General features: G+C 55.8%; 1 protein-coding gene across 7 annotated transcripts in view; it reads left to right on the forward strand.

Annotated features, from left to right (window-relative positions):
- Window positions 1–23,621, forward strand: part of Atp11a (ATPase phospholipid transporting 11A) — an 83,259-nt gene that overhangs the window by 53,295 nt on the left and 6,343 nt on the right. For 3 of the 7 annotated variants that reach the window (XM_063247049.1, XM_063247052.1, XM_063247051.1), the window contains exons 12-29: window positions 82–279; window positions 1,745–1,918; window positions 3,256–3,419; window positions 3,777–3,848; window positions 4,933–5,006; window positions 7,863–7,966; window positions 9,218–9,399; window positions 11,645–11,896; window positions 12,800–12,974; window positions 14,278–14,380; window positions 14,502–14,647; window positions 15,168–15,227; window positions 15,771–15,898; window positions 16,922–17,057; window positions 17,528–17,551; window positions 21,450–21,515; window positions 22,053–22,156; window positions 23,034–23,199. In XM_063247049.1, coding sequence (XP_063103119.1) covers window positions 82–279; window positions 1,745–1,918; window positions 3,256–3,419; window positions 3,777–3,848; window positions 4,933–5,006; window positions 7,863–7,966; window positions 9,218–9,399; window positions 11,645–11,896; window positions 12,800–12,974; window positions 14,278–14,380; window positions 14,502–14,647; window positions 15,168–15,227; window positions 15,771–15,898; window positions 16,922–17,057; window positions 17,528–17,551; window positions 21,450–21,515; window positions 22,053–22,156; window positions 23,034–23,199 — 2,328 coding nt within the window. The remainder of the gene's footprint in view (window positions 1–81; window positions 280–1,744; window positions 1,919–3,255; window positions 3,420–3,776; window positions 3,849–4,932; window positions 5,007–7,862; window positions 7,967–9,217; window positions 9,400–11,644; window positions 11,897–12,799; window positions 12,975–14,277; window positions 14,381–14,501; window positions 14,648–15,167; window positions 15,228–15,770; window positions 15,899–16,921; window positions 17,058–17,527; window positions 17,552–21,449; window positions 21,516–22,052; window positions 22,157–23,033; window positions 23,200–23,621) is intronic. The other 4 variants (XM_063247050.1, XM_063247054.1, XM_063247053.1 and 1 more) reach the window with 2 other exon arrangements.

Raw genomic sequence — 23,621 nt, forward strand, 5'->3', positions numbered from 1 at the left:
CTCCCCGGTCACACATGGTTGCATTTGGCTCTTGGCAGGGGTCCCCGTGGCCACGTCCACTGACACATCCTGCACTCTCAGTTTCTCAGAGCCTTCACTGACTTCCTGGCCTTCATGGTCCTGTTTAACTACATCATCCCCGTGTCCATGTATGTCACCGTGGAGATGCAGAAGTTCCTGGGCTCCTATTTCATCACCTGGGATGAGGACATGTTCGATGAGGAGACTGGGGAGGGGCCACTGGTCAACACGTCCGACCTGAATGAGGAGCTGGGTCAGGTCAGTGTCTCAGCTTGGCATCACCTTGGGCCCCGATGCATGTCCTGGTGTGGCAGCCACAGCCTGCGTCAGACCCAGGGCAGAGAAACTGGTGGTTGGGTCATGATGGATGTGCTGCTCTCACCTGAGCAGCCATGTGAGAGGAAGAGGGAGAAGGAGGAGACAAAGGGAGAAGTCAGACCCTGTTTCCAGGTCACAAAGAAAACACGAAAGGCTCCACCAAAACTTTAGAACAAATAAATTCAAGAAAGTTGAAGGATATAAAATCAACATACATAAAAGTCCTGGGTATTTGAAAACATCAACAAACCACAAAATAAATCAACAAACTTGTTTCAGTAGCAGCAAGACCACAATGTCGCCTGGTGAGCCAGTGGCTGCGTGTCTGGTTTCAAACCCCTATTTGTGTTTATGAAGCTGGGAAGATCACATGGCCAGCAGGGAGTTTGTGAGGTTGCATACAGTGGCCGGCACCTGCTACATGCTCGACGGACATCTGTCCTGATTGTGGTTACTACTGTTAGACACCATGGTCAGAGTTCCTGGAAGTGTACCACCCGTGCTCCATAGCTGAGCACACTGATAAATTGAACTGAACAACACTGATCCCATTCTTCTCTATTGTACCTTTGAGGACGGGTTAAGGTCTACTGTACTATTCTGATCGTACCTAGGCTTATGTACTAATGCACATCAGTGATCCTTGAAGCCCTTATCCCAGCTGGGATCAGTGTAGGAACTCAGCTGAGGAGGCTGAGTTGCACTGGTGCTAGCTATGCTGTCCTCCTTCCCTGTGGCCACAGCAGGCCCAGCCTCTATGGACCTGGAAAGGCTTTTAGGCGGTGGGCCGAATTCAGGGGCCAGTTGTGATTCTAAGGGGTCGCTGGGCAGCACTGCTGTCCTCCTGGTCTGTTGTTAGAGCCAGCTCGCAGGGGAAGGTGTTGTTGGCCGTGGGTTTCTAAGAGCTCATTCTCAAGAGATGTATGTGGGAGTGGCACCCCCAGAGCATAAGCTGCACCCCACTCTGTCCCCACTTGAAAGCTTGCCACCCTGTCCTGCCCCTGGCTCCTTTACTGGTGCAACATGGCTGTGTCACCTGTGCAGTCACCCAGGTTCGGGTTTAGGCCTCCCTGTGTTCCTTCACTGTCCCCAGCCTCTTTCTGTAGTTCACTTTGTGTGCCTGTGTACTGAGTTCTGTCCTCTGCACCTTATGTGGCCTCATGAGCTGTGGCCGCAGGACCTCCAACCCTTCCTTTTGTTGCTGTCAGAGATTCCAGAACTCCCTACCCCAGGCCCCCAAACCTCAGGGTGCTGGCCACACCTGAGGCCACACCTGAGGTCACATCGCCAGCATGCAGAGAAGGGCCACCTGTCCCCTGCATGGTGCCTGCCCGGTGGCTAAGGAGTCAGCTGGCCCAGGGTGAGGACCCAAATCTGAGTGCGTGCCACCCACGTATGCCCGCAGGTGGAGTACATCTTCACTGACAAGACGGGCACCCTCACTGAGAACAACATGGCCTTCAAGGAGTGCTGCATCGAGGGCCACGTCTATGTGCCCCATGTCATCTGCAACGGACAGGTGCTGCCCGACTCTTCAGGCATCGACATGATTGACTCATCCCCAGGTGTCAGCAGCAGGGTAGGTGCACCCACTCTGCCACTTCACTCTCAAGAGCATCCCCTTTCTTTTTTTTTTTTTTTGTCTTTTTCCTTTTTATCGGTACTGGGGATCAAACTCGCAACTGCCTGCTTGCAAGTCAGGCACTTATGCCGTTGAGCTAAACCTCCAGCCCCGAGCATCCCCTTTCATTCGGGCTGTCTGGGGAAGCAGGGGCCCCAGGGGGGATGGGGTGGGGGCTGGTCAAGTGCTCTGTGGACATTGTGTCCCCTTACAGTGCGTGGCCAGGGAGTCCCAACCCAGACTCAGAGCCTCTGCCAGGCAGGCAGTATACTCTTGAGTGTGCAAACACGTGTGCAGACAGATGCGTGCACAACTTACATAGTCATACACATGCACAGATTGGTACACATGTTCATAGCCACATAGACACATGTGCATATATACACGTTTATCTGTGTGCGCAGACATTTCTGCCCTGTGCATAGGACTGGACCTGGACTCCGGTCCACCAGAGACTGCAGAAGTATGTGGGGCTGTCCCATGGTTGTGCAGCCAGGCACTCTCAACCAGGGTCCTGTGGCCCCCTGGCTGGGCACCAGCTGACTTCTACATGCAAAGCAGGGAGCAGGTGTTGGTGACCCTCCTGTCCCCGCCCTGCTGTCCCATGCATGCAGCACTTCAGGCAGCCTGTGTGGAGTGACCTGAACTGGGGGCAGCTTTGGGGTCCCCATCCGCCTGCTGAAACAAGAGCATGTCGCCCAGTTTCCTTAATGTTCATTTCCGTGACTGCTGAGCATTAGGCTGTAAGCACAAGGCTTACAAGGGGGTGAGGCCCCTGGAGGGGCTCTCATTGTCACACTGAGCCTAGGTCCAGACCACAGAGCCAGGTGTTGGGGTGTGGACATTCATGTGTGCATGCAGAACCCCATGGTTCCTCGGGGCATTGCACTCAGACCACACCTGTCTCCAGCCGCCCTGCACAAATCCCCAGTCAGTGCTCTAGGACTTGGGAGCCACCCTGGCTGCCCAGGCCCTGCCCATGCCCCTGTCCCTGTGTCCCTGTCTTTTTTTTTTTTTTTTTTTTAAGAGGAAAAAGAGAAAAACACAAAACAAAACAAAGCGGTGTAAGGGTACACGTAATACAGAACTACAAAAAAAAAAAAAAAATAACAGTAAGAAATCACCTGTTAATAGATTACATATTATCATCTTGAAAATAGTTACTCAAATCACAGTATCAAAGAATACAAAGTGGACATTCAAACAGGGAGACTGCAAACAGCTGTGTTCAATGATCCAAAAACATTGATAAAGTCAGCTATTTAACCTGCCATGGCTCTTTGTGTGCCCCCCAGGAGCGTGAGGAGCTCTTCTTCCGGGCTCTGTGTCTCTGCCATACCGTCCAGGTGAAGGATGAGGACCACGTAGATGGCCCCAGGAAGTCGCCAGACTCGGGGAAATCCTGCATATACATCTCGTCCTCGCCTGACGAGGTGGCACTGGTGGAGGGGGTGCAGAGGTGGGCCTCTTCTGACTTCCTGGTCCTGGACAAAACTCTAGGCCACAGAGAAATGGGCACCACGTTCCCTTACCCCATGCATGGCCCTGGGCACAGGTGAGGGCATGTCACTTTGGAAGTGGAGGCCCTTCTTCAGGTGGCATGGTGCCCGGCGCCTACGCTGTGGAGTTGAGCATGAGTTCCGTCCATGTCCCTTGCATTCTGCACACCTGGCAAACTTGGGGGCCGGTGTCACTGTGGGCGAGTGCCCTGCACACTGCACCCTACCCGGCCCCAGGTCCCCAGGAAGAGCATGGCTCCTGGTCAGGGGATTGGGGGGAAGGCTGGGGGCCACACTGACTGGCCCGTTCCTCACAGGCTGGGCTTCACATACCTGCGGCTGAAGGACAGCTACATGGAGATCCTGAACAGGAACGGCGACATTGAGAGGTGAGGCCCACAGCTCCCCCTGCTCTGTCCAGGGACGGACCCTGGGTGTGGGTGGGGAAGGGGTCGTGGTGCCGGGCTGTTAGCCCAGTGGTGTCTGTGGGTGGTGAGTTGGTAACGGTGAAATGCTTTGTCATCAGATGTTTCAGTTAAGGGGGTTATACTGCTGGAGCTCTCAAGGCATCTAGAATGTTCTGCTCTGTGAAGGCTTCTAGAATGTTCTGCCCTCCCAAGATTTTTAGAATGTCCTGCTCCCTCAAGGCTTCTAGAATCTTCTGCCTTCTCAAAGCTTCTAGAATCTTCTGCCCTCTCAAGGCCTGTAGAATGTCCTCCCCTCCTCAGGCCCTCTTACTCTCCAGAGGGAGGAAGTGACTGTCACCACATGTGACTTAGTGCCTAGGGTCATGGATCACCATTTCCTCTGAAAAGCTTGTGCAGTTGCCCTTTCTATTTTAACCCTTCTTTAGATTTAGTATTGGGGATTGAGCCTCAGGGTGCTCTGCCACTAAGCAGCACTCCAGCCGTTTTTGTGTTTAAGTGTGAGGACAGGGTTTCAGCAAGCCCCGATGTGGCTCAGGCTGGCCTTGAACTTGGCATCATCCTGCCTCAGCCTTCCTGGTAGCTGGGATTACAGGCATGCACCCCTATGTGGGTGTACAGCTGTGCTTTTCAGGTTCCAACTCCATGTGGGGGCATCTCAGTCCCAAGTGCCCATCTCTATGAGAGAGGACAGATCTTGAGTCTTGCTCAGAAGCTTGGTTGATGAACGGGCACAGGTGTGTAGTGACAGACACCAGGCAGTGAAGGAAGAAGACTGGGTGCTGACAGCCTCAAGAAACCGAACTGAAGCATCACCCTTAGAGAACAGGCTCCCGTGTGAGTGGGAAGAAGAGTGCCCTCGGCCATGGGCGGCCCAGCCCTGCACTGTGCGGCTCCTGCTGGCTCCGAGGGCCCTGCGGGACATGACTCACTGAGGCTGAGGCCCCCAGCTTTTAAGCACTGGTGTGAGGTCTCTACAGAGACCAGAACCTGCGGCCCCCTGTGCCGGGACTGCAGCTGGCAGCCACCCTCTCCCATCTCCCTGCAGGTTCGAGTTGCTGGAAGTCCTGAGTTTCGACTCCGTGAGGAGGCGGATGAGTGTCATCGTCAGGTCAACTGCAGGTAGAGGCTTCTGGGGCCACACGTGTGGCTGCCAATGTAGGAGCTCAGAGGGTTCGCATCTGAGAACCATGTATTCCTACTTCTCAGTACAGACAGAGCCACTGGTTTCTAAAAAGTGAAATGTTTTTTGTTTTGGGGGATTTTTTTAGAACCAGAGATCGAACTTATGACGTCATGCTCAGTGAAATGTGTTTTTAAACGTGAGGGTCCAAGTTTGGACTCTGCAGCCTTAGCTCTGGCCTTGGTGTTGAGTTGGGCTTCTTTCCTTGCTGAGAAGCTCACATTCCCCCACTTCTGCCGTGTGCCCCACACTCTGCTGCGCGGGTACCCAAGCAGCCCCATCTGGGTGAAGGGGGAACTGGCTACAGACGTCTCTGGGTGCAGAGCAGACCCGGGCTGATAGTGTGGACGTCCGCAGAGAGCAGCGAACCACTTTGTACCCAAGAACCAGGTGCAGGCTGGTGGGGTGCAGCTGGGGCTAACCTCTGTGAGCCATGCATGTGCTGCTGGCACCTCCACCTGTGCTGTGCCTGCCACATGTGCTCCCCACTGTCCTGGAGGGCTCAGCACCATGCAGGGCCCTGCTGCCTCTCCCAGGGCCCCCAACACCCCGTGTGTACAGGCCAGTGCTGCACGTCTTTCCTCTGCCTAAGGCTCCATGGCCTCTGTTCCTCTGCACTGGGCCCAGGGCATCCCACGGGGCAGTGTGGGTGTCTGCACCACACATATCTGTGTTCTTGGACTAAACGGACCTGATCTTATGGAGCTTGGCACCAGCCAGGTCCCCAGCACTGCTGCTGAGAGCAGTTATGTGGACACTAAGGAGGCAGGGAACCTCCTATGTGGGGCAGTTCTGCTGTTCATGTTGGGCAGCCAAGCCTTCCCCTCCCTCCTAAGACACCACTGAAACAGCTGTTAGTGTCCTGTGACCTCTTGCCCAGGGACTGAAGCGTATGTGTTGGACTGGGGCTGCTGGGAACCCTGCTGTCTGTCTCAAGCACATTCCCACCAAGCATGAGGAAGGAGCAGGCCAGGCCAGTTCAGCAAGCACACAAGGTCATGGGGTGACAGAGGAAGCAGCTTGGCCTTGTGTCTACGTGGAGAGAGGTTCTGGCAGCCTGGCATGGTCAGCAGGGTGATACCTGGAACAGGCTTGGATATTGACAGCTATGTCACAGAGGTGGCTGCCCTACCCTGTTGTGGTGTGTGCTGGCCTGCAGCGCTGGGCCACTGGGCTGTGTCCAGTGGAAGTGTTGAGTGGTGGATGTGCTATGGGTCCCTCATTCCATGATGCCTGCTGAGCTGCTCCTGACACTGCTCCTGACCCTGGGAGTTACAGCCATTTCTCACATGTGACAGGTGTTTCACCATCCTGAGGCACAGGGTCACAGGGCCCCGCAGCAACATGGGGAGAAAGCACTATCAGCACCAAGGCCCAGGGTCCCCTCTAGAGCATCACATGCCCAACCCCAGGGCTCTTGAGATCCAATGTCCACAGCAGCTGTGGCTGAAACAGCCTCTCGGCTCTGGCCACTTCGAACCCACGCATAGCACTGAGCAGGGTGTGCATTAAGGGATAGGGTGTGCTGTGGACACACGCGATGCCTGGTCCCACAGCTCTGTGAGAGGTAAGGGTGGGGGCACCTGTTGCAGAGCATTCCGAAGACCCACTCCTGATGGCTGTGATATGGGCCGCAGAGCTGGCCTCATGGACCTGGGGACAGACATGGGGAGTCCATCCAGGACCTTCTCTGTGATGGCCATGCTGCCCACAGTGATACATGAGCATGCCGGGGAAGAAATGGCCACACATCCCGTGCTGCCCACTGGTGTCCTGCTCCTCAGCGGTGACACAGCCTCTGTGAGCTGCAAGTTGTGTCCATTCTGAGCTCTGACCTACATCCAGGTCCTCTTGTCCTGCAGCAAGTGGCCCCAGGGCTGAGCCCTGGTGGGGACCAAAGCCTGTGTGCTCTGTTGTGTCCCCTGTGTAGCTGTACGCACACCTGGGAAGGTGGGTCTGGGCCAGACACCAACATCACTGTCCCCGTCCTGGCCAGGCAGTGCTTCCTGTGTCCTCTGGACACTGGCAAGCCCTGTGTTTGGTGTCATGTATCTCACTGTGACTGCAGAGGGCTGGTAGAGGCCTTGGGGAGGTTAAGTGGTGCATACCAGAAGACAGGGACGCACCACCTGTGACGACCCAGCACCAGCTGGTAGTGACCTGTGATGATGGAGGACCTTGGCACTGTCCTCCCCCACAGCCTCACACAGCCCTGGCTGGCGCAGCACCACACTATCCAGCACTGTCCCTCCACCATAGGTGACATCAATGTAATGATCGGCATCATCATGGCTGACATGGTGACCTCCTATGTGACATCATCTAGGGCAAGTGTCACATCCATGTCTCGGGAGTTTTCCCCATTTGCACCTTTGGGGGTTGCGGCCTCCCAGGATTTGAGGGCAGGCACAACAGAGGCCTGGTGTACAGAGCCCTGAGCCGGCACTTGTCTGCCCTCTGCTGCCTACTGCTGAGGATGGTCCTGCTCTGTCACCATGTGCTGCCATCTCTTCTGAAGGGGTTGCGGCTCACCTTCCCTGCTTCAGCAATGCCACCTCATCACCACATGCCCTGTGCCTTGGTCCCCAGGGGCAGCTCCGTCCTTGGCTGGACCCTGTACCTGGGCCTGGGTTGTAGGAGTGAAACAGAGCTCCGGTACCTGCGGTTGGGTCACTCCGTCACCCCCTCCTGTCATCTCCACACTCCCCTGTTGGCTTGGGGTGTTCATGACGGCGAGATTGAACTGTGACTCACTCCCCTAGATTGTGACTGCCGTCATCTTCTCTCGTTGGCAGGGGAGATCTATCTGTTCTGCAAAGGGGCAGATTCCTCCATCTTCCCACGGGTGATTGAAGGCAAAGTGGACCAGATCCGGTCCCGTGTGGAGCGCAACGCTGTGGTGAGGAGCTGCCCTGGGCCCTCCTCCCCATGCAGGGGTGCTGTGCGCGCTGTTTCCATCCACTGGTGCCATGACCTTCTAGGTCCTCGTCGCTGTGGCCCCAGTGACGAGGAAAGGAGGGAGACGCAGATGTCCGGTGAACGGGCAGCTTCCTGCTTTTGCTCCAAAACCCTAAACACATTCTCCTGGTGCAGCACCCCTGCAGTCCCCCAGCATCCCTCCACAGACAGTGAGCCACCCCCAAACCGGCTGGTGCCAAACTTCCCGTGGGCACTGGAGCATCCCGTGCCTCCAGCTGGAGCCGCCCTGTAGGGGAGTAGACAGTACCCCTTGTCCCATGGCCTTCTAGGTAGCACTGTCCATCCTGGAGAGTAGGAAATTGTGTTGATGAGGGTGGTTTTAAGTACATCAGGTTCTTTGTTTTTCTTTTTTGGGTACAGGGGATCGAACTCATGACCTTGTGCTTGCCAGGCAGCGCTTGTGCTGCTAAGCTATATCCTTGGCCCATATCTGTTTTTTAAAAGAAGGAAACTTTTGAGGTGTAACTGCTACAGGAACCTATGCAGTGTGGGGTGCAGAAGCCAGTGAGCTATGACCTGTAAATGCCTGACACTGTCCCCTGCCCTAGGGACAGACCCCTGCCCAGTTTGCTGCCATAGATGGAGGCTCACTGTTGAGACCCCCCATATCCGTGGAAGCATAGAGTATGTAGTATTTTGGTGGCTTCCTTCTCTGGCCATAGCTGTCTTGAGATTTGCCCATGTGGCTCTGGGTGTCAGCCTTTTTCTCCTGGGTGGCTGTGCATCCCTTGGACGGACTAGTGTCCACTCTCTCCCCCATACGGCACCGTGAGCTGTTGAAGCTGATGAAGGGAAGAGCAGCTGCCCCATCCCTCGGGAGGCCATGCACCCAGTGAAATAGGAGCTCCCTGGGGTCTTGTAGCGAGTGCCCTCTACCAGCACCCTCACGGTGCCTGTGCCTTAGGAGACTGCTTGATAAAGCAGACATCAGTACGCTGCACTAGAGTTAGGCAGAGCGTTGCATTTGTCAGAGTGCAAGAGTGACCCTATCTGCCAGGATGAGGGCCCTTACCAGTAGTGGTCACTCTAAGTTCCTATGATCTGTGTACAAGGTGGGCGTGAATGCTTTGGGGTAAGAAGGGCTGGTCAGGTTACACTGTTCTGCTCCCCAAGAAGTGGAGGACACAGAGAGCAGTCCAGTGGGGGACACGATGTCCATTCTTGTTGGCAGGAGGGGCTCCGCACACTGTGTGTGGCCTACAAGAGGCTCATCCCCGAGGAGTATGAGGGTGTTTGCGGGCTGCTGCAGGCTGCCAAGGTGGCGCTCCAGGACCGGGAGAAGAAACTGGCTGAGGCCTACGAGCAGATAGAGAAGGACCTCATTCTGCTTGGCGCCACAGCCGTGGAGGACCGGTGAGGACCTGTCATGGTGGATGGGGACAGCGAGGGCGGGTTGGAAGGGAGGACACATCCCCGGTCACTGTCACCAGCCAAACTCCTCTGTCAAGCATGCCTGGAAGAACAGCCCTGGTGCATAGTGCCTGGTTTGCTCTGTCCATAGATAAAATCATGAGATAAATGCATGAAATCACACTTCCCAGTGAACAGCAGAAACTGTTTTCATGGCGTGTTACAGATAGCCAAGATGTGCCATTTTTAAAGCATCCCTCAGGGCAGGATCAGGAACTGCTTCTACTCTTGAGTGACTTGCAAGTTCTTCTCAATGCAGGGGTCACTTAGGTCTGAACACCATCCACAAGTCTGTCATTGTTTGTCGTAGGAGTCCTATGGAGTGTTGTGCACATTGGTAATCACAGGGTGGAGTCTGTGGTCTGGTCCTAGTGAAAGTGCTCCTAGCCTCCCATTGCAGAGGACTGAATTGTGTGAGGCTTGGGGGGGGGGGGAGCTGCTGTCCAGGCTGAGTAATGAGAGAAGCTGTGCCTGGTCTACGCTGATGACATGGGGACTCGAGGCAGGCTGAGCATTTGTCCCTGGAAGTGGTATCACCAGTCTCACATCTTGGATCCTAGCCCCGAGTCCTCTCCACAACCCCATTTCTAGGGCCTTGACTGCCACATCCTGGGCTCTCAGTTGAGTGGGGAGTGAGCCCTAGGGGATTTGGTTTGGTTGATGGGCTTTGTTTGTTGGAGTCCTATTCCCCGCTTCAGTCCAGAGTGAGGACCCAGCCACCCACCAGCGCAGTAGAGGCTCAGCAAGCTGTGGCGCCTGGGACCCACAGGACATTTTGAGGAAAGGAGGTTTGGTAGCATGGTGGTGGCTGGATGGCAGCACAGATCTCGAGCATGGTGGGGGAGAAGGGACTGCCTAGTGAGGACCCTCAGAGATGTATGCCAGCCCGGGGGCCAGGTGGATGGGGCCAGTGGTGGTGCACAGTGTGCCAGCGTGGTACAGGCCTGGGACAGTGGGCTACTTCTCTAAGATCCTGGCCTAGTATATTCACAACCTCTCTCCAGAATCAGGGGTGGTTCTTCCTAGCTCTGGATTCTTCAGTGTTCTGCTCCAGACCCTGCAAGGTGGGAATTTCCATTGCATTGTCTGGGTTAGAATTTTAGCCCCTTTCCTCCAGCACCTCACAGGATCCCACCCACCCCAGGAGCTCAGACTCCCAGTCCAGACACAGGCATCAGGGGACAGGGACCCATGACAGGGACAGAGCAGACACCAACTGGAGTGGCCTTACCAGCAGGGCGAGTACGGGGCTTTCTGTCCCAGCCTGGCTACTGCGAGTCTCGCCCAATGGGTTGTCATGGAGATGGCGGCCACACACCTGGGCGCCCACTTCCTGGGCATGTGGTGAGCACAAGGCCAGGACAGCCACGGAGTCCATGTGTTCTGGGGTCCTTTATACAGATGGAGAGGTGCCTGGCATCCCTTCCCAGAGCTCTCGAAGGTTCCAAGACCTGTTTCCTCAGCGCCATCTTGGCTGAGTGGTGTGAGCTGTGTGTCAGAGCTGAGGTTCTGCTGGAGTGGTTGTGGATCCTCACATGGACATGGGTAGAGCAGACGGGCTCTGATCACACGCATGTGTTGGGTGACTCCGGCCAGATAAGCTACAAAACTCGAACAGTTTATACCAGCAGAAAAAAACGGCCCCGTTGCCCCTGCATTATGCCTTTTGTTGGTTACTGTGGTTCTTATAATTGCTAAAAGCCTGTCCCATCTCAAGTCCCAGCTAGACAGAACACAGGTACTGGACACATGGAGGTCACCAGTAGCTGCACTCCTGCTGGGTCTCGCATCTGCATTTATCCTGGGTGCCGTGACACATGTCACTGGCAAGTCTTCACTTCTGTCTTTGGGATCCTGAGCCTCTGTCTAGAATCTGGCTTTCTAACTTTGGGAGACAATTAACTTTCTTTACAGTATTGAGCCTTAAACTTGAACCCAAGATTTTTATGCTGGACCACTTTTTCAGCCCTTTAACTTTTCTTTGAGACAGGGTCTCAGTAGGTTGCCCAGTTGGGCTTGAACTTGCAATACTTCTGCCTCAGCCTCCTGGAGGCTGGGGTTACAGTGGTGTGTAAGCACCCCACGCCCAGCTCTAAACCAATTTTATGGCATCAAGGTCCTGAATTTGGCTTTCAGCTGTGCATACACCAGCTCCGACTTCCACATCTGACCAACTTCCATGTCACAGGCTCCAGGAGAAAGCCGCGGACACCATTGAGGCACTGCAGAAAGCAGGCATCAAAGTCTGGGTCCTCACGGGAGACAAGATGGAGACTGCAGCGGCCACCTGCTATGCCTGCAGGCTCTTCCGCAGGGGCACGCAGCTGCTGGAGCTGACCACCAAGAGGATCGAGGAGCAGAGCCTGCACGATGTGCTCTTCGAGCTCAGCAAGACTGTGCTGCGCTGCAGCGGAAGCCTCACCAGGGACCACTTCTCAGGGTGGGTCACACCTCCCTCCCCAGCCTGGCTCAGCCTCATAGTCCACACGGGGAGCCCGCTGTGTCTCCCTGGCCCGGCACATACGGGAACAAGGCTCAGCCTCCTCTCACAAGGCACAGTGTCTCCTTGAGTATGTGCGCACCCATTTTCACACTGCTGGGTGCAGGGTGCAGAGAGACAAGAGCGTGAGTGTTTTCCCTGCCATCTGGGGAGCCTTTAGGACTTGGGGCTCCGCTGTGGAGGCCTGGAGCCCTGCCAGTGGGTGGAGGTCTTACTCATGCAGACGCAGTTTGCTCCCGGTGTCCTGCGGCTTATGCAGATCATTTTCCCTCTTCCAAGATAAGGGCTTCAGAATCTCGTGAGTGGAGGTGAAGCAGATCTGCTCTTGAATCACTCACGTTTGAAATTATTCCTAAATAGTATGAAGATGTTTATCTTTGCCTGCTCCATAGAACTCCTTTCTGGGGTTAGAGATGTTTCTTTGTCATTTCAAAACCTGGCAAAGTGAAAATTTCAACCGTGATCTTACCAGCTCAGGTCGTACGGGCAGAAAACCCAGGGTGCTGGAGTGGGGCAGGTACTGTGAGTCATTGCAGGGGCCGGGAAGTCCAGGGTAAAGACTAACCCTCACCTGCCAGATACACACCCACCCCTGTCGCCCCAAGAGTGCTGGAGCCCACAAACAAATCCAAGAGCTGTGTGCTCTGGTTCCCTGAGTGTTAAAATATCTTAATGTCAGTTTTTAAAGGTGGACAAAGAAGTGAAGCCAGTGTATAAAGTTGTGGTGCTGAAACAAGGATACTACTTTCTTAGTCCCGTGGGTTATGGCATCAGAAGCCCGGAAATGTACATAGTGTACCTGGATGCAGATTTGGGGACCATGTGACCTGTGTCCTGTTTCAGGCTTTCCACAGACATGCACGACTATGGGCTCATCATCGATGGAGCTGCGCTGTCCTTGATCATGAAGCCCCGTGAAGATGGGAGCTCTGCCAACTACCGAGAGCTCTTCCTGGACATCTGCCGGAACTGCAGCGCTGTACTGTGCTGCCGGATGGCACCCCTGCAGAAGGCCCAGGTCCTTCCACCTTGAGTGGGGTGGCGTGGGAGGACCACCGTGGGTGCTACAGCCTCTGAGTCCTGCCTGGCAGTCCAGGGAGGTAGCACCTTCTGGAAGCAGAGGGGAAATGACAGATTTAAAGCCTGGGCCATCAAGGGTTGAGACTCAGGTGTGACCTCCAGGCCTTGGCTCCCAGCTGCAAAGTGGCAGGTGCCCTGCTTGTCCTCTGCGTGGTAGGTGCACGAGGTTGCTACCTACCCACTGGAGGCCTCATCCAGGGAAGGCAGCTGGAATTGGCAGGTGCGATGTTTCTCATCTGTGGGACTCCAACCTCATGTTCCACCCACACCGTACTCTTGTGTAAAACACACTTGCAGTAGTTTTTTAAAATGCTTTCAAATGTGTTGTGGAAAATAAGCATGAAGACGGGCATCTTTCCAGCATTCATAAGCCTGAAAGACAGCCAAGTCCACAGGAGCATGGTGTAGGTACAGCAGACCAGCTGACTTCAAATCTTGGAGAGAGAAGCTGGCCCAGCCGCAAGACCAAGCACACTTTGCAGGCGATCTTGGCGTATCGCACATGTGCCATGCCACAGGTTGGGGACAGAAACGAGGTGCCAGGCAGCTCTTGGGGTCACACACTTTGTTTGGGGCACAGTGACTTATCCCTGCTCTGCCTTTTGTGTCCCTAAGTGACTCCCAGAACAGAAGCGAAGGGTTTTCTGTACTCTTTAAGCTCTCAGTTGGCCTTTGGAAGGTGAGGTGCATTTATGTTTCCCAGCCCCTTGTGTAGCAAGGAAACAGTCTGCACAGTTTCCCACCCTGAACGTCCTAAATCCATATGCTTGGGCACATAGGGAAAGAAAAACCTCTAAGGAAATGGATTGAAAACCTGGAAGTTATCCTATGAAGTTTCCTAATTTTATTTTACACACATGATAAATTTGGAAATGCATTAGTGTTAGGAATCACTTATTTTGAAACACAGCTGCAGTATACAGGGTGGCGTCTTAGCCCATTCTCGAGGATATGGTGTTCCCTCTGTCCCCAAAGACTGAATCCGTGACTATTCAGGGCCCATGTTTGCCGGCTATCCCAGGTCCATGTAGTCCAACCTGGTAACTTCTCTTTGTTTTGCTTTGCCTTCAGTATGACAAAGATGGTATCTTGTATGGAAGAGCAAATAAGTTTTATAAATTAGCATTGAGCAATCCCTCCTCCCTGTCCTAGACTAACATTAGTCTCTGCTAGTCCTGCCTAGTGAATAACCCAAGTACAAATGGCTCAGAGAAGATAAACTCCATTTTTTTCTCTTCCAGATCGTTAAGTTAATCAAATTTTCCAAAGAGCACCCGATCACACTAGCCATCGGTGATGGCGCAAATGACGTCAGCATGATCCTAGAGGCCCACGTGGGCATTGGTGAGCCAGGGCCATCTCCGCATGGGGCTGACACGTCCAGGACACAGTGTGTCACCTTAGCAGGGCAGGGCCTTGCTGAATGAGGAGTGGCCATCCCGAACCATGTCACCCTGCCTCCTAGGTGTCATTGGGAAGGAGGGCCGGCAGGCCGCCAGGAACAGTGACTATGCAATCCCGAAGTTCAAGCACTTGAAGAAGATGCTGCTTGTGCACGGGCATTTTTATTACATTCGGATATCCGAGTTGGTGCAATACTTCTTTTATAAGGTAGGAGGTGCTGCTCTGTGCCTGTCTCAGTGGGTCATGGTGCAGTGCTCTCAGAGGCATGACCTTGCAGCACAGTATGATGCCACCAGGGATCACTTACCTCCAAGCAAAGTTGCTGTCAGAAGGAAGGGGTCAGTCCAGTTCCTGTGAGAGGCCCTTTAGCAGTTTCCTCACCTTCTAGAGCAATGTGGAAGTGGTTCTAGCACCAACAGGAAGTGGTTGTTGTGGGCGTCCCAGCACCCTCCCTCTCCATGGGCAGCTCTATCCTGCTGGCTGTCACTTCCTCTGCCCTCTTTCTCTCTGTGAGCTCACATTCCTCCCCTGCGCATTGTCTGTGACCACTGTGGCCGGAGCCCTGACCTCTCAGTTGCCATGGAAGCAAGGGTAGACTTTCCAGGCTGTCCTCAGTATCGGGGAGCGTGGGTGTGCTGAGACCCATCCCCTCCCAAGGGAGCATGGTGACAGCAGCTTGCGAAGTGAGAGCGAAGGGTGTGCTCACCCGCTGTGTCTTGTCTTGCAGAATGTCTGCTTCATTTTCCCCCAGTTTTTGTACCAGTTCTTCTGCGGGTTTTCACAACAGGTCAGTGCAACCCGTGAGTGGACACATCCTGTGCCCCGCTGTCCCCCCAGCCCTCCATAGGGACACAGGTGGGCAGGCATTTGGGCACTGGCCCTGCTGACCCCGGCTCTGAGGCCTGTGTGTTCCTGGATGCAGGTCTGTGAATGACAGGGCTGGGCCCTGGCTCCACACCTGCATCCCTGGGGCCCTGCTCTCCCCGGGGATGACTCACAGAAGGGCCAGGTGCACACTGTGAGTGAGGATGAGAAGCGTCCTGGCACCTGTCCCCAGGCAGACACCCACCTTTGGCATGTATTGCCTGCCGCTCAGATGGACACAGTGGGCCAGCTGCTGTCATCTGCAGCAGCAGAACCAGGAGAGCCCACGCTGGGAGGGGCGACTAGAGCTGTGGTCCCCACTCACGCTGGTCCTCCTATGGCAGTGGAGAGCTGGCTCCTGATGCATGTGCATTGCACTGGTGTGTGTGCAGTTCTCTGAGTGTGGAGCCAGGACACCAGGGTCTGTGGCTGTGGTGGTGACATTCTCACGGCTTCTCCTCCACAGACTTTGTACGACACTGCATACCTGACCCTCTACAACATCAGCTTCACCTCCCTCCCGATCCTGCTCTACAGCCTGATGGAGCAGCATGTGGGTGTGGATGTACTCAAGAGGGACCCGTCCCTGTACAGGTGCAGGTTCACACCCGCCGCAGCAGCCTCTCAGGAGCCACAGGGCAGAGCAGTGCCAGGTCCCAGGGAACCCACGTGGAAGCTGGGAATGCTTAGGGCCAGCCGCCTTGCTGGCTTCCTCAGGGATTGATGGGCTACTGTGTCTTCCCAAGCGCACTGCAAGGTCGATAGATGATCTAGGCTACACTTAAAGTGTGCATCATACACCTTGTGTTGCCATGCACTGCTGAGGGTGCGGCCTCAGGAATCTCACCTCCTGAGTTACCTTGAGGAGCCCCAAGTGTTCCGTTCCCATCTGATTCTCAGCTTTCCCATCACTGGGGAAAGAGCTGCTGCCCACATCACAGGGTGAGAGGTTTTTTCATTTCACACCCTCGGAGGGTCCAGTCCATGGTCAGCTGCCCTCAAGCTAGAAAGGGCATGGCAGAGGGGCCTAGCGGGGCATGGCAGCCAGTGGGCAGAGAGAGTGAGAGAGCAACGGGACAGGAGCATGTAGACAGACTCCGGGCACTGCGGGTCCCTGTGGAGCTGTGAGGAAGCCACGGGGGACCCCATGTGCCACAGCCTCTCAGATAACCCAGACTCCTCGAACCCCTCCTGTGTGTGTGCACAATGTGTGTCCTGCATGTTGTCTGCATGTGTGCAGGTCCGGGAGCCCCTGCTGTGTCCCGTGTACTCAATGCCCTCATCTAGTGGCAGCTGGTCCCAGGCTCACAGGCCTGGCTTGTGTCATCAGGCTGTCCCGCTGATCTGGGCTGCATGTCACTGTCCTTCAGACAGATGGGTGTGCCCTGTGCAGCTAGCTGCCCATGTGCTGTGGCAGGAAGTCCCTCAGCAATTGGGAGACCCAGGTGCAGGACAGGGCAGTCTGAGGCTGCATTGCTGTTACTGCCAGAAACTCAGGTGGTACATTGCCCCACACCCAGGACGCCGCCCAGGGGCACGTGTGGCGGGTAGGACAGTTGTGGTCAGTGGGCCTGGTGCTGGCATCAGAGCAAGGTCCCCATCTTTGTCCTGGCACAGGGACATTGCCAAGAACGCGCTGCTCCGCTGGCGAGTGTTCATCTACTGGACGTTCCTGGGGGTGTTCGACGCCCTGGTCTTCTTCTTTGGTGCTTATTTCATGTTTGAAAACACGACCGTGACCAGCAATGGGCAGGTGAGTGCAGGGCACAGTCCCTGCCTGGCTGGGGAGCCCTGAGGCCTGTAGTCCTCGTGTGAGACAGGAACACGCAGAGTCCTTCAGGGAGAGTGTGTGCCAGCTAGGACACACATGTGCTGTGATCGACAGGACATGTCACAGCCATGCAAGGCCAGGTGTGCACCATGCTCTGCAGACCTCAGCCCCAAGGGGAGGTCCCTCGGGGTCTTCCGGGCTGTCCTGTAGGTGTCTGTCCATGAGCTGACTGTCTAGTGGTTTAGTTATCTCTCAGGGCGTTGCTCTCTGCCTGGGGTTGGGGCATAGGTAGCGAGGTGCAGGGTCTCCCGTGGGTGCACAGGCAGCTTCCTCGGCCCCTAGCAGCAGTTGTGGTGGGCGTGCCGCTGCGGTCGTCTGCTTCCCTTTTGGGGTTTGTTTTATTTGTATCTCGCTTTTTTCTTTTTGCCACTCGCTTCCCTTCCCACCCTCAGATAATGACCACCAACTCACACATGGTAAGACAATTCTGAGTGTGTCCTCTCTCTGTGTTTTTGGAGTGCATTAGAAATAAAATATTTCTCGAAAATATTTTCCCACGTGACCTCCTCCTCCGTGTGCTTCGTGGTGGAGGCGCTGTCAGCTGCTCCTGCCCACTGCAGGCAGTCGAGCTGCGTGTATGATTCTCACGTCTTGTGGTGTCCCCTCCTTGGGCCAGGGCCACGGGGAGCCAAGGCCACTTATATTGACCTGTGATGGTGGCGGTGTGAGCAGCAACACCAGGCCTGTGGGGACATGGTGTGGTGGCACCTGGGCTGCCCCCAGAGTGCTGAATGGAGCGTTGTCCCTGCTGCTGAGTTGCTGCCCAAGGTGACCCCACTGGTGCCCTCGGGTACTCCTAAGCCACCCATCTTCCAGGCAGCCTGGGACCAACGCTTCCGTCCCTGTGTGACCCCCACCTCTCTCCTCCCCATGTTGTCTTACCCTGCTTGTCCCTGTGGGATCAAGGACAGAAGTCTTGCTGTGTGTCCTGTGGTGTGGACTGTACCTGTGCCAGCTTTCTCCTCGTGAGAAGGTGCTGTTATTTTCATTGTAACAAATCAGTTCTTACTAAGTTGGTCCTGGGAGTGGATTGAATGTTTCCTGGTCCTGGACACGAGTTCTTGTAGAATCTGCTGCTCCTTGTGGCTTCGCCTGGATGGTACTTGGCGCTTAGGCCACGGTACAGTGAAGCGGCCCTGTCCTCGCTCATGCAAGCCTTGCCCATGGTCCTGGGAGTCAGCCTGCTGCAGATAGCTTCGCACCTCTCAGACACGCAGGCCATGCGCACCCAGAGCCCCAGCTGCCGTCCAGTACCTCCTTGCAAGCTCTCAGTCATGAAGTCCTCTGTGTGCAGTCCCTCCCTGGACAATGTTGGTCATGGTCAAGGAAGGATTGAACCTGCACAGGCCTCTTACTTTGGGCCACCTGCTGCCTGACCCACACCGCTGGTGCCACCTTGGTTCAGCACTGGAGGGGACAGGGACAGCTGCTCCCAGGGATACCCTGAAGACTGGCCACCAAGGAAGGCTGAGGACAGGCTCTGCTCTAGAAGGTGACTGGCACTGTGACTCTAAAGACATCACAGTGACCCCTCCATGGTATCCCTTCCATCTCCCCAACCCCAGGGGTTCTTGTGTGGCTGACCCATGTCCCCTCCATAGGCTAGCAGATGCATAGTGTGCCGGCGTCCCATTAGTCTCATCTGCTGCTCGTGACTGTGTCCTCAAAGGCTCCTTGAGTCCCATGAAGCTGCATCCACCTGAGGAGGATGCTTCCCATGGCTCTGTGTCCCCACGCGTCACCACACACCTGTTACCAGCCATTCTTGGACACTCCTGTGTTAGCCAAAATGAGGACAGGAAGAGTCTAAGCCAGAGCGCCCAGGGTCAGGCAGTCTGGTTCAACAGCCTGCAGCCCGGCCACTGAGGGACTCACATGAGCCTGCGTGAGCATGGGAGACTGTTGGGCTCTGGCCACCAGCACCAACCACCAGCATGTGTGCAGGCTTGGGACTCCTGAGACCATTTCATGTATGTGTGGGGTGTGGGTGGCCAGGTACACCAGGGTCTCAAGATGGTCTTGAGTGGGCTCCAGAAGCTCTGCTGGGTCTGCAGAGCTCGTAGCTTGCAGTGCTGCTGCATAGTGGCCTCCTGGGCCCTGCAGTCGCAGCTGGGCCACCTTGATGATCTGCTCGGTAGAGGGGCTCCAGGCCTCCTACCACGTGACAGTTGAGCCTGTGGCACCAGTGTGGGTAGGGAGGGACCCGAGACTGGCTCCTCTTGCAGGAGTGCAGTGGGACCATGGTCAGCTTCTTAAGGGAGGGTTTGGGATGGGGCAGTTTCTGCAGATACCAAATGGCTCTTTCTCCTGTGACGATGTGAATGAGAGCCCTCAGCCACACTGCTGTGACTGCTGAGTAGCAGGGTTTCCTGGATGAGCCACAGCTGGAGTCAGGAAACATGTAGGGCACATCTAGGCAGTCAGTGGGCAGCAGCCAGTCATCAGTAATCAGTGGTCAGCAGTCAATGGGCAGCAGTGGGCAAGGAGTACAGAGGTGTGATGTGGCCTTGATGCATTGTGTTTGCTGTCCATTTTGCACACAGAGTACACTGTGCAAGGTTTATGAGCAGAAAATTCTTGGCCATAACATGTGTGGGGGAGGAAGCAGCTGAGGTTGTGGGTGGGTGACACTGCCCCATGGCCTTCAAGGCCCCAAGATCATCAGGGGCTGGTGGTCAGTTGATGAGGGTGAGAGGGTATTGTCCAGGCATGAGTCAGTCAGACCTGCAGTGGGGGTGCTGTCATGCCAGAACAGTCCTGAGGAACCAGCGACAGGTGTGTCACTGGGGTGGAGAAAATGGGCCCCTACACTCTAAGGGGGTAGAGGCTGGAGTCTCAGGGACTCACCCACCACCTGTTCAGCGTCCTGGTGGCATCATTGTGATAGTGAAGTGACTGCTGGCTGCGGATCAAGGGTACCTCCATAAATGAGCAAGAATACAGGCTGCCATACTGCCCGTCCCATGAGGGGCACTCATGGGGTACAGACAGGGCCAAGGATGGCCAGTCCTCAGCTCCCAGGGTTCCCAGCTCGACACAGGAAGCTGCACCTTGTCTGCCTGTGGAATGAGTACCAGGGCTCACATACTTCCTGAGCTGGGTCCAGGACACTGCACTGTGCCCCCACAACCTATTGTCTTCAGGAGTTTCTACAGGTCACCGCCAGGCTGCGCAGTTAGGAATCCTCCCTGCCAGCGGAGTGAGTCCAAGACCAGGTGGAGCCAAAGATGGAGATGTTGGTGGGCACTGAACCCTGTGCTACCGCCCAGAAAAAGTGGAGTTTGGAGGAGACGGCACTTTTGACAAGCAGCTTCTGAGCTTCCCACCTGCAGCACCCTGGACCTTGGGCCCCGATGGCTCCTCCCCAGGGCTGTCCTGCGGGTCTAGCTCAGCTGCCGCCTCCTGCCTCAGAATAACAGCTGTCTGTGCAGACAGAAGTATGCAGTGCACAGAACTGAATGCCACGTGGCCCAGCTTTCCCCGGCAGAAGGAAGAAGTGGCTCTGAGCTTGAGGGTGAAGCCCGGAAGGGAGGGGTCAGCACTGCGACTCAGCCAAGAGGTCAGCACTGGCTGTCAGAGTTGCGTCCAAGGAGAGGACATCCTCGCCCCGCCATACACTATACATCACAGGACTGAGTGCCACGTGCCCACTGCCAGCCATGCGCTGCGCTGTGGTGCAAGGCATGTGTGTGTGGAGAGGGACCCCAGGGAAAGCCGGCAGCACTGCAGCCTTTTTGTTATCTGTCAGGTAAAGCTGGGGATTCACTCTGGAGAGCTGCAGGGAGCCATCTCTTGGAAGCTGTCCAGACCCTGCAGCCTGCAGGCACATCCCCTGAGACACTGAGTGCAGGGGCTCCCGAAAAGTGTCCCCCAGGCTTTGGCTCTGTCTGCCTCTTGGTCCCCTCCTGAGGTCTGACTGTTACATCTTTGGCTCTGGCCGAGGAGGCGCAGCCCTTATTGTCTTGTCTCGCCTGCCCCCTGCATTTCCTTCCTCACGATGTCCCCTTCTGTGTCCTGACGTCTGTCTGGCCATGGGCTGTCCAGTGTAGCAGAGGGCATCTGGGTCAATGAGCAGTGCTTTTCTGGGCCCAGTGGCATGGTGCCTTTTCTGCGCGTGGCCGAGCAGTGAGGACCTGCACTGAGTTTCCCAGGGCCCGACCCCACCTCCAAGCGCTCTGGGTCTGGCCCCGTGAGCAGTGCAGGCCAGGCCTCCGGGCTGCAGTCCACACTGGGGCGGGAGGTTTGCTGCAGGCTCAAGCTGATGTGACAGGAGCTGTGTGTGGACAGGAGGTCACTCAGGCTCTCACCCCACAGATGTTTGGGAACTGGACCTTCGGGACACTGGTGTTTACTGTGATGGTATTCACGGTCACACTGAAGGTGAGTGGCGGCCGCAGTCCTCCTGCTCTGGGGCACGGGGATCTGAGCTTTCTGGACCACTGTCCTGGGGGCCTCCCGAGGAGGGCAGGGTCCTGACAGAGCTGGGCCATGCAGGGGGTGGGGATGGGGTAGCAAGGGATTCTGATTAGGACTCTTGTAAAGGGCAAGCAGCCCCAGGCCATGGAGAATCAGAGCAGTCTACACAACTGAATGCATGGGAGACTGATCTCAGATAACCAGGTGGATCCTGCATAGAACAGCAGTGTCATGGAAGTCCCCAGCCCATTGGATGGGGCCTTCGAGGGGCATAAGGCCAGCTTTCTCAGCTGGCCTGCAAAAATTTGTTGGCGGCCTCCCCAGGACCTTGGGTCCTGCTTCCTGCTCCGAGGGCTGTGGTGCCACGATCCTTCCCTGCTGGGAGCCCAGGCTTGGGTGGCTCTTCAGGGGCATCCTGTGCAGCCATGCTGTCTCTGCTAGGTTCTCTTTGGGCCCTGTTCTACTGTGGTGCCTGGCTGCCACTCCCCCCTCTCCCCACAGCTCGCTCTGGACACACACTACTGGACGTGGATAAACCACTTCGTCATTTGGGGGTCGCTGCTCTTCTACGTTGTCTTCTCCCTACTCTGGGGAGGAATCATCTGGTGAGGCTGTGGCAGCCATGACCTGGTCCCCATCTTCTGCCCTGGGTCTGGCAGGTCCCATGTGTGCCCCCGTGTCATGCCTGAGTGTCCCTGACTGGCTCTCTGCTGCGGCACTGTGCCTGAGACAGGGTGCACAGAGAAGTTAAGTGACCAGCTCTGGTCTCTGGCGGCCACTTGTCCATGGGCACCAGCACTGCTCTGTGTCTGTAGCGGGCCCAGCTGGCAGGACAGAGTGAGCCTCCAGGTCTGGTTCCCCCTCTCAGGAGCCGCCCAGGCCAAGGTCAGCATAGAATGAGTCCCCCAGCTTCCAGGGCTTTCATGCCCTGTATCCTGGGCACCTGCTTCAGTGCACAGAGCTCTGCCTTCGCTTCAGTTTTGTCTCAGTCTCCACCCTCCTCACTGGGATACAACACCGACACCCGCAGTTAAGGAAGGAGGGGTCAAATGGTGGCTCATGTTTTAGGCCCCAGTAGGCTGGCTTCAAGCAGGAGGGAAGGACAAAGGGTCAGGAAGCAGAGAAGAGAGGAGCTGGAAGGGAGCTAGACCCTTGGGTCACGCCCCAGGCCCCATCTCTTCCACCAGGCCCCATCATAGCAAGTCAGCTATGAGCCCAAGAGCCAATCTCCGCCCACAAGCCCACCTGTGAGTGCAGGTGGCCCTCCTGGGACCTATTGATCTAAACCAGAACACATTTGCAGCAGTGGCTACCACCCGCTCCCCTCCTGCCACTTCTGCTGCTTCAAACTGAGCTCCAGACTCCTGCTTCTCCTGGGGCCAACATCACAGATGCCCTTCTCCCCACCCCACATGGCAGCCAGAGCACCAGTCCCATTCCCCACGGTGACTGCAAGCTCTGATGCTGGCTCCCCGCACGCAGGCCGTTCCTCAGCTACCAGCGGATGTACTATGTGTTCATCCACATGCTGTCCTGTGGGCCCGCCTGGCTCGGCATCCTCTTGCTCATCACCGTCAGCCTCCTGCCCGACATCCTCAAGAAGGTCCTGTGCAGGCAGCTGTGGCCCACGGCGACAGAGAGAACCCAGGTAAGGAGCTGGCCAAGGGCCCAATGCTGGCTGTGGACATGGGGTTGGGCAGGGGAGCTGAGGAGGAGCCTCTCTGTGGTATGGGACTGTAAACACTGAATTAAGGCAAACCTTGTCAAGAGGATGGGTGTGAAATCTGACCCTTAGAATGACAGCTAAGTTAGGAAAAAGATAGGAACAGAGATTAACACAGAAGATAAATTACTCTGTCAATCCTTGAAACATTTGAATTAACCCTTACTTTTAGAGTTAAATTGGCTTCTTTTGAAGGACCAAGTGACCCAGAGCACTAGCACATGAGAGAAGCTGAGTGGTGCTGGGGCTACCCAGGGGCAGGAGCAGGGGTGGGACCTGATGAGGAGGCGTGACGTTATCCAGGCCTCCTTCCTCTAGTCTCCTCAGGAACACAAGTATAATCCCTG

Source organism: Cavia porcellus, unplaced genomic scaffold, assembly GCF_034190915.1.
Source record: "Cavia porcellus strain 051 isolate PalLab524CR breed Dunkin Hartley unplaced genomic scaffold, mCavPor4.1 scaffold_4, whole genome shotgun sequence".
Classification (NCBI taxonomy): Eukaryota; Metazoa; Chordata; class Mammalia; order Rodentia; family Caviidae; genus Cavia; species Cavia porcellus.